The sequence below is a fragment of the Drosophila sechellia genome, chromosome 3R, assembly GCF_004382195.2.
Source record: "Drosophila sechellia strain sech25 chromosome 3R, ASM438219v1, whole genome shotgun sequence".
NCBI lineage: Eukaryota > Metazoa > Arthropoda > Insecta > Diptera > Drosophilidae > Drosophila > Drosophila sechellia.
The window spans coordinates 4,019,097-4,032,766 of NC_045952.1; the positions used below are offsets into that span (position 1 = coordinate 4,019,097).

The 13,670-nt window shown below is 43.0% G+C and overlaps 1 protein-coding gene and 1 long non-coding RNA gene across 2 annotated transcripts; one reads left to right on the forward strand and one right to left on the reverse strand.

Annotated features, from left to right (window-relative positions):
• Nucleotides 1-637: 637 nt before the first annotated feature.
• On the reverse strand, nt 638-1,921 carry LOC6613900. Its single transcript, XM_002038330.2, has 2 exons — nt 1,329-1,921; nt 638-1,229 (listed from the first exon to the last, which is right to left on the reverse strand). The coding sequence occupies exons 1-2, from the start codon at nt 1,360-1,362 to the stop codon at nt 922-924; spliced, it is 342 nt and encodes a 113-aa protein (XP_002038366.2). The 5' UTR covers nt 1,363-1,921; the 3' UTR covers nt 638-921.
• Nucleotides 1,922-1,923: 2 nt separating this feature from the next.
• LOC116801699 lies at nt 1,924-8,788 on the forward strand. Its single transcript, XR_004362175.1, has 3 exons — nt 1,924-2,108; nt 6,062-8,473; nt 8,639-8,788. It is a non-coding gene; the product is annotated as an uncharacterized LOC116801699 (long non-coding RNA).
• The last annotated feature ends 4,882 nt before the right edge of the window (nt 8,789-13,670 follow it).

Here is a 13,670-nt window from a genome sequence, read left to right on the forward strand (position 1 = left end):
CCGCACGTGATTGGAGGGGACAGGACGCGGACAGCGGCAGTCAAGGGTTAATCTCGAGTTAAGTGATCCACTCGACCTCCGCTGGTTGGTGTGTCTGGTTAATTGAGTTACGCAGAGCGGCGCAGAGCAAGGCGAACTTTGATTGCCATGGCCCCAGGGCTTTGGGCTATTTGTTGTCGGGCAACGTGCACAATGTGGCTTGAGTTAGTCGCATGAATTAAGTGCCTAAGTACGGCACTTGGTTTACATCCGAACGAACAAGTCTGTTCAACAATTATGATTGTGTGGGCCACAAATCTAGCCATCCTGTTCGGCTGGGACTGTCATCAGGTTGGGTAATTGAAAGGACTCGTGGAAGTGCCGTGTGAGCACTTCTCAATACTCTGAAAAAGCCAAGCCTCTGCAGTAATTAAATATTTGGTTCAATACAATACAATAGTGTGTAACGAATCAACGGTCAATGGTATGATATAATGGGCCAATTTGGCCTTATTTACCACCAGCAGCAAAAAGAAAAGTTGTGGGAAAGATTCATGCCCTATGAATATGGCTATATCGACTAGGATATTAATACTGATTTTAATAATATACTATACAAGTATATAATTTATAATATAAATGAATTTTTCACTGCGTCTTAAGCTGCTGTCTGAGATCAATATTATCTCAGCAAGGGTATAATATTTAAACAAAGGAAAGACAGGACATAAGCATTTATGATTAATCTTCCTAAAACAACTATTAAAGAAATATTAAACCGTGAATTATTTAGCACAACTTAAGATGTGTTAGCGCAATCGAATTTGAGAACATCATTACATCATCTTTCACCATGACAGTTTGCTTGTAATTTTCCACGCTCGTCGCATCATTCTGAAGTGTTGACAACCGAATTCCGAGCTCCATCGTCCATCGATTCCCCTACAGTGCCCAGTGGCGTCCGTATTTCACCTGCAGGCTCAGCAGGATTAGCTGCAACCGCTCCTTTCCCTCGTAGAGGCTTCTTTGCTTGTACAGCCGATGGGTCACCAGGCGGCGCTGTAGGTGAGTCATCTGCTCCCGGATCCACATGTGGTTTGCCTGCAGGCGCCGCACCATCGCTAACAAATTCTCAGGCTGACCCACTTTCTCCAATTCTTCGTGCTCATCCGTGTCCTCGCCGAAGTCCAATTCCATATCTATGCCTGCGACGGCTGTGGAATGCGCGTCCATTGTGCAACCGAGTCGTGCTACACAGCAAAGGTAAATTGGTATAATGAATAAACATATGTCAAATGAACAAAATATTTTTGAAATATTGTAAACACATGCTGGAAGCAAATACATACTATATCCTATGCTTTTTAGTTGTGGGAGTCTCATTTTTTTCAGTGTGCGAATCTGCTGGCGACAGAAGCGGAAACTTGGAATAATTTATGCGTGCCAACTGGGTGGCAAACTTCCATCTAATCGCTTAATTCCGAGTTGCAAGAACTTTGTGCCCGAAATCCAGCATTCCATGCCGGAAACCTGTACGCAAAGGATTTGCGCAGCGAGTGAGTGCAAGTTTTTTCTAGTTGATTGACTTGAAAATTGAACATTTGCTCCGTGTTTGGTTAAGACGTCTTGTATTTTTTGCCCAGCTAATGCCCTCGATTGGTTGTGAGCAATACCCAGTGGTGCGTTCGTAAAATTTGCAAATCGTTTGGCCTAGTGGAAAACGGGAGTGGCGGGAAAGCCGGAAAAGCGGCAGCTACTTGAGGTGGCTCAGACCGAAATTGCTTTTCCGCACACTGGGTCGACCGAGCAGAAAAATGCCTGCCCTGCTGACGCTGCCCCCGGAGTTCGATTTCGCACTATCGATTCGCTTGGTATTCATTGGCCTCGCTCGCTTGCCACAGCTTAAAGCGCTACATGTCGCCGCAACTTAGTGCCTTTGTTTCCTTTGTGCGAGTACGAGTTGCATTGCACGCGGCCGACCCAGTTGCATCGTTTGGTGTTCCTTTTCGGGCGGCGCAGCGCCGTCTGAATCGTAAATTGGCAGCACGTTCCACACGGCAAAAATATTCGGATGTCAGGCATTCACTTTAGGGTTGACCGAAAATGTGGCGGCTGGGCAGAAAATTAAAGTAAAGTTCGAAAGAAACCTCAATGATATCCTAAGATATTTGACGGTATTTAAGCACTTTGGAAAATTGGCCTGAAATCATGAATGCATTTCGCCAAGTGCGCACTGCATTGCATAGCAATTTGCTGCGACTCCGCCACGACTGTGATGCTAATGATCGAGCATCTCGTCGAGAGACAAGGCCAGCGGCTTTTGTCAAAAGAATGTCAACTGGGCGGAATGGTGGTGGGAACTGCAGCAGTTTTCACTTTTCCTTTGCTCGGCTCACCACACTGCGACATCTAATGCACAGGAAGCGCCTCAGTTGCGTTGTTGTGGCCGCCAGCCGTGCGTATGCGTAATATAACCGAAAAGTTCGACAAGCTGTCTATTTGCTGGGGAGTGTGCGTGTGGGCGGCTGACTGTTTGTTTTCTATTTGTGGTGCAGGCACTTGGGGCTATTTCTGGATATTACGCATACGACATGTTGCCAAGGCGAAGGATAAAGACCAATTTTAAGGCCGCACGAGCTTTGCGGAATAGCACTGATGACGATTGCGCAAACGGAGTGGCTCATCTCTCACCTTTGACTTTTAACGTTTTAGTTTAATTTTAAAAAATCGAACACAGCAAAATCAACGCCTGCTGCTCTTTTCCTGACAGGCTAATTGAAAATCTATGGACCTAAGTGTGAGCCTGCAACCCTTTCCATTGCCAGTTGCATCTCTTTCTTGGCTTTTTCTGGATGTCTGTTGATATTCTGCCTGCCGGGATTGGCAACTTAATTATTTCAGCGGCACGTCGCCGGCAACTGGCGCTTAAGCCAGCCTCCCGACGGCTGCAAGAGCGAAAAACGGGCGGCACATAGAAAAGGAATAAGAAAAGCTGCGATATAAACAGCGCTGCCAGAATGCAACGTCAGTGAAGGGGCAGAAGAACAACAGCTGCTTCTGGGAATCCGCGCAGAAGGATAAAGTTGCCTGCCAACGGATTTAACTGCACAACTGGCCAAAGAAACGGCACGAGAAAAACTCAGCGAATGAATGCATCTGTATCTGTATTTGTATCTGTATCTGTGCGTGTGTGCGGCTCCCCATTAGCACCAAACGACTTCTGCCACGCCCACTTACTTCCGGCCCACAGCATAGTGCTATGCCACAGCAAAAGTCGAAAAAAGCGCCACTTGCGGCTTTATTCATGGACTTGATTCATTAAGAGACATTCACATGCGAGCATTCCCATTTACAAACAGTGGAGCTTCCATGAAAACCTATTATAAATTTATATTTTTGTGTGTCTTTTCAGGGAAAGAAGATACTGAATATTTAAGTTGTGTAGCATTGTTTAAATGCTTTATAATCGGGTTCATGTTTTTAGCTTACGATTACAGGATAAATAACATTTAAGAGTGCTGTATCATAATTCAGAAACTAATCCCTTACAAAGATCAACAAATTATTAGGTAAATAGATTTCCAGAACACACCTAATCATCGTTGCCGAGTATTTCATATTTCTCACGTAATATCTGCGCTTCTCCCCCCTCGTTTTCCAATGACTTTGGCAACTTTGACAGGGCAAAAGTAATTCATTTTCGGCAGCTAACTCAAAAAGACACCCGGCGCAAGGCAAAAAGATGAAAAGCCTAAAAAAAGGCAACACAGGCGGCACAATTAACGCCTGCAACTTTAATTGCGTTTTAATGTGCATCAGGCCGCAGAAAAGCTGCCTGTTTGGATGCTTTCTCGATGGCTCGATGGGCGGTGGGCGGTGGGCGGTGGGCGGTGGGCGGCGGGTGACTAAGTGCATGGCTCGAACCCCAAGCGGAGTGGGTGGTTCAACGTGCTCTGTCAACCGCAGGCGGTGGCTCAAAAGCGTAACAAGCATTTGCCGCGCCTCAGCAACAAGTCCGTCGTCCTGCACCCACACACACACACACACTCGTACTCGCACTCACACTCACACTCGCAAAGGAGCGGAGACACACGTGAATTCGTCCTGTGACTATGGGCTCTGCAGTCCGGGCTACGGGACTATGGGACTACGGGACAGGCACAGGCGGGACTCCTGTGTGTGGTCGGCCTGTGCCTGAGTGCCTGCCTCAAAAGCGGCTTAACAAACTCACACGGACCAACATGCAGCCACAAGGCAGCGCGCACTCGAAGGAAAATTTATGTTATTCATACTATTATCAATACTGAAATATTAACTCTGAAATATTTAAAGATCTAATTGGTACTGTTTCGGGATACGCTTATCAGAGCTGTGAACTTCATAGATATAACCACTAAGTATTAATAAGTAACTTTGATAGAAATTGTACTTCAGCAGCGAAATTGGCTTACTAAAAGGATACGAATAATTGCACAGTGTAATCAGTTTTAGTGTGACGAAACAGTGTGATCTGCTAATAACTCGTAACCAAAATGTCAAAGTCTCCGTCCGAACTGCCCATCTAGTTAAAGACGTGAAAACGCACATATGGAGTATATGCTTTTTCAAGCAGTTGTGCTGATTTCACTAATAAATGTTCCAATGGACTTTCGTCATTTTTGCTTTCCACACTTACATTTAATGGGAATCTCGCAAATCGTTTTCCTTAGTGCACGGACTCGAATCCGCATCCGGAAATGGGCCAAAACCGTGCGCCTCTGTCTGGGCAAACTATTTACATGGCACCCATTATGTCCGGACTTGTAGTTGCTTCTCTGTGATGTCGCCAGCCTGGTTCCCCCTTCCAATCGCCCGTCCTAAGTGACGTGATTTAAATTTGTATGCCCTTTGAAATCTTGCTCCGCTTATCGCTGCGTGGATGCAGCCATCTCCTTCCGACCCCAAAAGGGTGGCCCTCGGTCCGCCTGGAGCTCCTGTACGGATGTGCTTCCGGCGGGCACGGGACAAATCACGTAATCTGGCCTTAGCGGGTCAAGCAGCACAAGCGGCAGTAAACTGTGAACCGTAGCCGTAGTGTAGCAGCCCGCACGGCGAGATACAAAGATACTTGGCCCTACAAGTAAATAGACATAAAGATACACGACATGAAAACCACTGTCAACATGGAGTCACATGCTGGCAATGTCGAGTGTGGTGCGACTTGCGGACTAGCACAATTCCCGAGCACATCGGGCAAGTCGAGGGTGCTTCTCCCCAAGGAGTTCGACCTAAAAATACTCTCTAGCACAAATCGGCTTTGAAAAGGGGCACACAATAGTTGGAGAAGTACCCAGCGAAAGTTGTATTGGGCTACATCATTTGTAGTAAGGTTAATATGTCATTAGAGAAAAGTTCAAAAAAGGAGGGAGTACACTTTAGAGCCCCTCTTTACAAGCCATTAATTTGTTTTTACCTAATTGTAAAAGCACACACTATTTAATTTACTGAATAGTGCGCCATATTACTTTTCAGACCCCATCAAATTAGTTGTTTTAATTCCCTTTATACGCATTGTGACATTCCGAGCATAGAAATTATTTCTTCGTAAGTAAAAGTTTTCTAAAAAGAGCCGTGCTGTTCATTGGAAACAATTCCCTAGCTTGTCATCCCTTCACCTTGTTATGTTTCTGGGAAAAACAGCTTGGAAAAGAAAGTGATTTTCCTGTATGGTTGCTATACAAGTATGCGGGGTTATTAGTTGTGGCTTTCCACGGACTTTGAAGTGCACACTTCACCAGGAAATAGTTGCCAATTCACCCAATTAATAATATGGAATTTGTGGTCAATTAAGCCTCAATTAAAGAGTGACTTTGTGAAAAACTGAGCTTCACAATCTGAAGATATTTTACTGTATCTCCTATACAAAGCATTTTAAACAATATATAGCCCTGTCTAGACATTTATATACCTGCACAGATGTGCCAGCTTAAGTGTCCCAATGATTACTCACACGTTCAAAAGCTGCTCTCCCCGGCATCCGCTGAACGCGCAGTTACTTAAATCGAGTTCCTATTAACAGATTAATCCCTTCGGTTTCCGGCAGGACAAACATCATCATCATCGCCCCGAGTAACAGAAACTTTCGTCACGTCCGCTTGAAGACCCGAACAAACCGACAAACCACCAGCAAACCAGCAAACCAACAAACCAGGTGAGAGCAAACACCGACGAGGAGCGCCTGTTCTCGAGGGCCACTGGGCGAGGGCAGACAGGTGCAAAGTGCACAGGACGACTCATTGAATTGCGAGGACAATGCCTCTTCAGTCGCCTATCTACCAGCCACCTCGCCACTCCTCACCACTCCTTGCCACTCATCACCACTCCTCGACAAGGACGCGTCTTGGGCTGCGACTTTAAGCTGAAGTGTTTAAAATTGTTGGCCATTATCAGCGGCTGTCAATAAACGCATTAAAACATTTTTGCGATTCGCGAGCTCGTTGACGGCTGATGGCGCAGACACGCGGCTGTCAGGCAGTCGAGGAAACTGTGAAGCGGAAACTGCAAGCGCAGAGCTGCTGCACTAACGAGTCCCATTGATTTTCGCCCGCCGGAAGGGCGGCGGCACGCGAGGAAGAGCGCCGGAGCGAGGATGGGAGATGTGCGCACGCTGCGTATGAGTAATGGGAAAATTCTTAATGGGCGAAGAAAATTGGTTGCGCATAAACAATGAGATTCCTGCGACCGGGGAGAATGATAATGAGTTCGCCGAGCACGGACCACCGGAAAGTGGGCGAACGGAGCCCGCGATGGAGTACGTGTGCCAAACGCACCAAATATTCTATTACGGACTTTTCAATCTTATCCAATATGCACCGCATAGGGAAGAATTTTCCATTTTAATAAGAGCCTTATTAAAGAAAGCTCTGGAGGTGGAGGGTTTTTTTGGTAAAGAGCATTAGGTGCCTATTTGAATTTTTGAAATTTAAGAAGAAGTGCAATATGGTCGTATGGACACACTTACGCACTCAATAAGATTTTTATTAACCACCAGCCCCTCCCCAGAGTTCTTTCGTCAGCTACTTGCTCCTTGGCGTCTCACCAAACAGTCTCATTAATGCGATACTTTCGTTACGCAATCAGTAATTTATGATTCATACGCGTATTAATTCCGTATCGGAGCACTTATTGCAGCTCCTTGCACTCTGTGTCGCCCACTCGCCGTTTTAATCCTTTATTCATGCAATATTTAATCAGTATTTTCCAGCGAGTTTAACCGTTCTTTATGAAATTATAATGATTTCTCCGCCTCCTTTATTTAATTGTTTAATTTTCTTTTAATTTCCGAGCATTCCCGCATTTTTATCGGCCCCTTGTTGACCCAATGCCACGCATATCGAAGCCGTTTCGAGGGAAAATTGTGCGTTATTCGAATAAATTGACGCAGGGCTGAGTGGGGCACAACCCGATTTCCATAACGAATAAAAGATAATAGGGCGATTCGCCGAAGGACTTATCAGCCAAAGTGGACGTCCTTTTTAACCCAGGGGCATTTCAGTTAATTACTCCACCTGCTAATTGTACACGAAGTGGGAGTTTCGACCCTCGGTTGCCGTCAGGATTAAAAGAGCATTCATAAAACTACCGCCTAAGGAGTTAGAAAATTAGCCCTTGCACTTTTCCATTATTTCAAATTTGAAAATTCCAGTCAAGAAAGGATTTTCATGCTTTACTGCAAGGCAAGATTTAACTTTATTGTTTTTGGAAAGTGTAATCCTTTTGGTTATGACTTTAATATTTTGAAACAATAAATATTATATGCATAATATATATACTTTTTCTGTGCGCCTTACGAATTAACTTTTTCCTATGAAATTAAATTTAAAATGTTCACGAAATTTCCAAAACAAGCTTCATAAAAAATTGCACACGCAGTACAAACGTTCAGACACATTTCATAAAAAATTGTTAAATTGATTTGCATAAATAAATTTATTGCAGCTATTAAAATTAATAGAAAGTTATATTATTTTTTAATTTTCCTTGAAAAATGTTCTATGTCAGTTAGTTAGTGAGCAGTCAGTAAACGCTTAAAAAATGCACAAAAAAGCGGAAAATACATCGACACTTGGAAACAAAATTGGGCAAAAGAGAAGAGATTATTACTCAAAAAATCAATTTAAACATTTTATTTTATTTAAAATGAAAAGCTCCCCAGTTGAAAGGTTTATGCAAAGCACCGTACTTACTTGCACTTGGGGCAGTAGTTTGTATCCCCAGTCTGTGTCACCTGCTATCGCCCGGAATTCGTGCTGAACAGTGTAATATTTTATTCAAATGCGCTGCTGCTGTTTGTCCTGCCTATTTGTCCTGCTCGTCGATATATCATTTGGAAGCTGCCGAAAAAAAGACACTGACAGGACGACAAATTTGCCCGCTATTTATGCGGCGGCAAACAGGAGAGGCCATCGACCATCCACCATCCACTATCCACCATCGACCATCGGATCCGAAGTAGGTAAACATATTTAACATACACATGGGCTACATGTGTTTATAAAAACATATATGCAAATTGTCCTGGCTCGCCTTTGGCCCTCTGCGCATCGCGGGGACAATTCGCGTTATTTATAATGGACAATTCTCGTGTTGTTGTTTATAATTTATTTATGCAAATTTTCAGCTGGACAAGCCGCCGCAGTGCAGCTAGAATTCAAGGAGAGTGGGGTGCAGTTCGCTGGCTATGTAAATAGTTATGGCCAGCGAAATCAAAACTAAAGCAATTCCAAATATAATTAATTGCAATTGACCCGATTTGTAATTTATTTATTTAATCCGCGCATATTCGCGGGGGAGCAAATAAAAAATGCATTAATATTAATTTACAAGTGCGCATTTATTCCCACTTTCCCAACCCGTTCTCCTCTAACTGCACCTTTGGGTCCAAACTGGGCCAACTGAACAGTTGCCTTTGCCCTTAAGGAAGGGACTCCCATCCCATTGCTCCTCCAACTCCAGTGATGGGGATATAATTAGTGCCAACTATTCAAGTGGGACATTCAAATAGGTACATTGGAAGCCTTTGAATTTCGACTCTCTGTAGGGCATTCGAACGGATTCCCCTGAATTTGTGGACTCATACGCATGCCACGCGATGGGGTCGTCGAATATTTGAGGGGGGTCTCCATTGATAATCGGCTCATTAATAACAAAAGCCCCAGCAAAGTGGGCCTAACCAAAGCTTTAAACACGACTATATGTACTATATGTTTAATATGTTTTATATGTTTCATGTGTGTTATGGTTTCACCTTTAGGGCTACACATGTTGCATGTAACTGACTGTTCGTTCATCTGCGGTATGTATGATTTAGCAGCTCCACGCTCGCCACTTGGCCACAACTCACTAAGTGCCTGGCCCTGCCACAAATGGTCATAATATTCAAGCATCGCCAGGCAGGATCCAGGGCAGGACGAGATGGGGATCAGCTGCCGACGGGATGGAGTGCCGGAGGTGGCTCAAGCGAATTTATTGCAGCCCCAGCCCAGAAGTCGGGCCAAGCCAACTCGGTGTCTGGGCTCGAAGGGCTTTTGTGTTGAAACAAACCTGACACATACCAAGCCAATCAGGGGACTTTAAGAGTTGGCCACAATTTCCGCAACATTTGATTGGGTTCTGCACCGGCAAAAAAGAAAGAGATTTTTGAAATAGCCAAAAAAGTACGTTTGTGAATTTTTGAATAATTTAGCAAAACAATTACAGGTATTAGGTTACTTCACTGACTTCCTTTTTTTAGAGTGAATGTGGTTCTGTGGGGCCTTGAATTTTACTATTTTAGGTTCCGCATCCAGCTGCGCACCTTTAATCAATTTTCGGGCCCATTCCGAGAGGTTGAGATACTCAAAGCAAAGCAAAGCAGAGCACCCTCGAAATCAGATACAGTCGGCAGCAGGAATGGGGAACTGGCCGAAAGGAAACCGGGAATCGGAAAGCTGCCCACCCGCAACACTCTGGAGTGTGTCATAAAATGCCAAAACAAATATAAATTTTCACACAATTCAATTTATATGCCCGCAGCACAGCTCGAGCTCAAGCACCGAGAAAGGATGCTGGATTCGGGATTGGGATTCGGGATGCGGGATGCGGGATACGGTTTCAAGAGCCCGGCTGTATCGACAGCTCCGAAGTAGTCCCGAGTCGGCGGGGGGATCCTGCCATCGGCCAGCGCTGCTTCTGCTCCTGGCAGCTCCTTTCGCCGGCTTTCGCCAGCCATTGTCTACTCATTTTACCACTTGATTGTGTTTGCACAACATTTCAGCAAGAGTCGCGGCATCGGCATTTTGCACTGCAGCAAGCCAGCAGACCAAAAATAAAACAAAATGCCACGGAAATTTGAATTGCAAAGGCGTCACTGGGAGCAAACATTCGACGAAGTAAAGAGCATTGCAAAACGGGGTTTAAGTTAATGGAAACTTAATAAAAATATTCGGTAATGCTAAATGTAGTTAGTAGTTAGAAGCAAATGCATACCTACAATGCCAAACTGAAAGGCAAACATGCAAAGTTTCTGATGACCCGTTTTCCATTCATTAGCTTTTTATGTTTAAGCAATAAGTTATTTAAATTATAATTTTTAACAACAATTGTATTCCAATTCACTTATTGAACTGCAATCAGTTAAGAAGTTGCGCTTAGTTACCCCTTGCTATTTTGCTGACGATTACAACTCATCAAACATAAACATCGAATTGAAAAGGGGGAAATAGGTTTTTAAGGATTGCCTTTAACAATATTTTGACACGCACTGTCATCACCATTCACACATGTATATATATATTTATTTCAACGCATGTCTGTCTGGCGGAAAACGAAAACAAAATTCAATCAGAGCTCGAGCTGCGTCAGTAAATCAAATAAAATCCACATAAAAACAAAGCTAAACAAAGCAATGAAATGCAAAAAATCGCAGCTCGAAGTTTGAATCAACTGCTAGGCCACAAGATGAATGAAAATAGAAAGAGGCGAAATAGTTTCCGACACTCGAGATTTGTTTGTTAGCTGGAAAGCCAGCAAATCCAAATAAAAGAACGGCCAGAACAGCTTTAAGCCTTTTCAGGGAGTAAAAACTCTCAGTTTCCCAAACGTTTGCCATTTGTAAGAGATATTTTTCATTATTACCTGCAAAAATATATTTCGTATGATTGCTTCACCTGCAATCCTTTAGGGTCAAGAGCAGAATTCGCAATGCGCATCCTTTGTTGTGTCAAGCAATCATCAATAGGCATTTTTAAGTAAATACGGATATGGAATTTACGAAAGTTTTCCCCCACGAAAGTTTCGACCTTGTGCTGCTGATAAACGATAAACTGCGAGCAAAGTCAGGAGTTTTAATTAAATTTGCATGCAAAATTCTGCAGCAGCCTCATCAAAAGTTATGGCATTTGCACGACTCCAATTGTTTAAATTAAACGGAAATGCACTGCCATTTGCCCGGCTTAACTGGCCAGGTGCGACAGGGCGCGCGAGGGATCGACTCGCTCATATGGCTCATCATAAAAGGCAATGGCTCAGAACATTGCGTATACGCAGCGTGCAACGCGACCTATTTAAACTGCTTTTAATGACGGCGCGGCTCGTTGCGAAGTGAGTCACTGACTGGGCGTAAGCAGCCGACAATCAAACAGAACATGATCCAGACATATAGTGCATATATCATCCATCAGGGGTTGGCAGAAGGAGCCGAGCTGCAGCTTCAGCACAGCAGTTGCTCCTTTCAATTTCCCCCCTCTTGGGGCTTTATTTTTTAATGGCTCCTGCTGCCGACTCGGTTGAGCATCCATTGAGTCATTGTATCTACCTTGTAATATGAAAATCGCTTTGGCAAAACTTCGTGATTGTTGCTTGTGCAGAATGCCCTTTCCTTTTTACTGCGCACCATGATTTCTGGATTTACTTCAATCAATCAGATCACCAAGATGAATTACAGAAACGCTTCTCTCTGATGAGAAGAATCGCATAACATACGGTCAAAAGATCAACCAGATTTTACGCAAATCTGCATATCTTCGTCGACTATATATAAATAATGTTTGGTTACCGCTTAAGAATCTTATAGTACCTCAGAGCTCTAAAATTTAATAACGCTTTGCTAAATTGAAATGCCCGCTAACTTTCCAGCTTACATAATGTGCTTGCTAGCGTTTCAAAAAACAACGATCTAAAGGACATACTGGATTACTGGATTGCCAATACCCTTTGTGAAGGTATGCAAAACCACTTTGTTGGCTTAAGTTTCTCCGTCCGCCATTTCAGCCTTTGTTTTGTGATGCCAATAAAACATGCATTTCACTTTCAACCCAACCGTTGGCAAACAATGGCGAACGGTGGGATCCCAGGGGCGGGGCAGGACGTATCACAAAAACATCCTTCCCATCGCAACGCGAGGATCCTTTGTGCAGCGTGCACTCAATTATTTGGTCGTTACTTGTTTCTTATTACCTTTCGCCCACCGACACTACGAAACATAATAACTGCGGCCCAAGAGGCGAGGAGATGGCTTTGTTTGTTCTGGCCGGCAATACAATCCAGTTGCGGAATTGCGGAAATAAATGCGAATTTAATATGCAAAGGAATCGGAAGAAGCCAGCCAGAGATTGCTCGACGAATATCAGTTTAATGTTACCCGGCAAAACGATTGCGCCACGTATAGGGCGAAAATAAAATGGAAAAATTGATTAATTGTTAATGCTTAAAGAAGGTTATTCGGTTTTTGGCACAGCTCAATTCCTTCCAGATACTCGTTACTCAGCTAATAGGAGTAATAGAGAGGCTTTAGAGTTTGGTTGTCATTTAAAAATTATTTTAAATTCGGGCGTGACTGATTTTTGAGACGTTCAAACGGACATGACCAACTTAACTCGACTAGTGAATCTGATCAAGAATATATAAACAAGTTTGGGTCGAAAACGCATCCTTTTTGCGGTTACATAATTTTCTTGTATACCCTTTAACTCAACGATTATCAGATATAAAGAGAATACATAATATACAACAATATTTTACTTGATAAATTGTGCGAGCGAAGTTTCTGTGATGCACATGTGATTGTTCTAGATTAAACAATGATATCAAACAAATAAATTCCATACATCTTTGTTTATTTGTGAAGAAAAATGTGGATTTGCATGCAGTGAGTTTTCATTAAACATTAAGTTGATACATTAATCTACGACCCATTTCCTTGAGTATATTTATTTATTTATTTGCTTAATTATTTTTTTATGTTTTTATTTATTTTATTTTATTTACTTATTAATTAATTGATTTATTTATTTCTTAATTTATTTAATCATTTAATGTTTCATTTTTTTTTGTTTATTCATTTTTTTATTTATTTAGTTGCTTATTTATTTATTTATTTTATTTTTTTATTTATTTATGAGTTTATATTATTTATTGTGGCCACAAGCCTCTGTTCGTGATTAAAAGCCAGTAAATACTGGTTTTAACTGCCTGTTGATTCGAAACGGTTAACAGAATCCCTTAACAGCAGACTGAGAACAGCAACCACACTCGCATATCGTCCTTGCTTGGGAAACTCCAAGCAAGCAACAGTAGACAAGTGGGAATAGGATCACAGGGGAAGATGGGAACACTGTAAATCGGAACGAACGATTCGCCAAGAACGAAACGCCGTGAATCAGAATCAAGAGGGG

Excerpts from the sequence above, each read along its gene's own strand:
- LOC6613900 (XM_002038330.2), bottom strand. The coding sequence starts at position 1,362 with ATGAGACTCCCACAACTAAAAAGCATAGGATATA. Across the intron at positions 1,230-1,328 it reads ACTAAAAAGCATAGGATATA|CACGACTCGGTTGCACAATG; the intron begins GTATGTATTTGC and ends TTTGCTGTGTAG.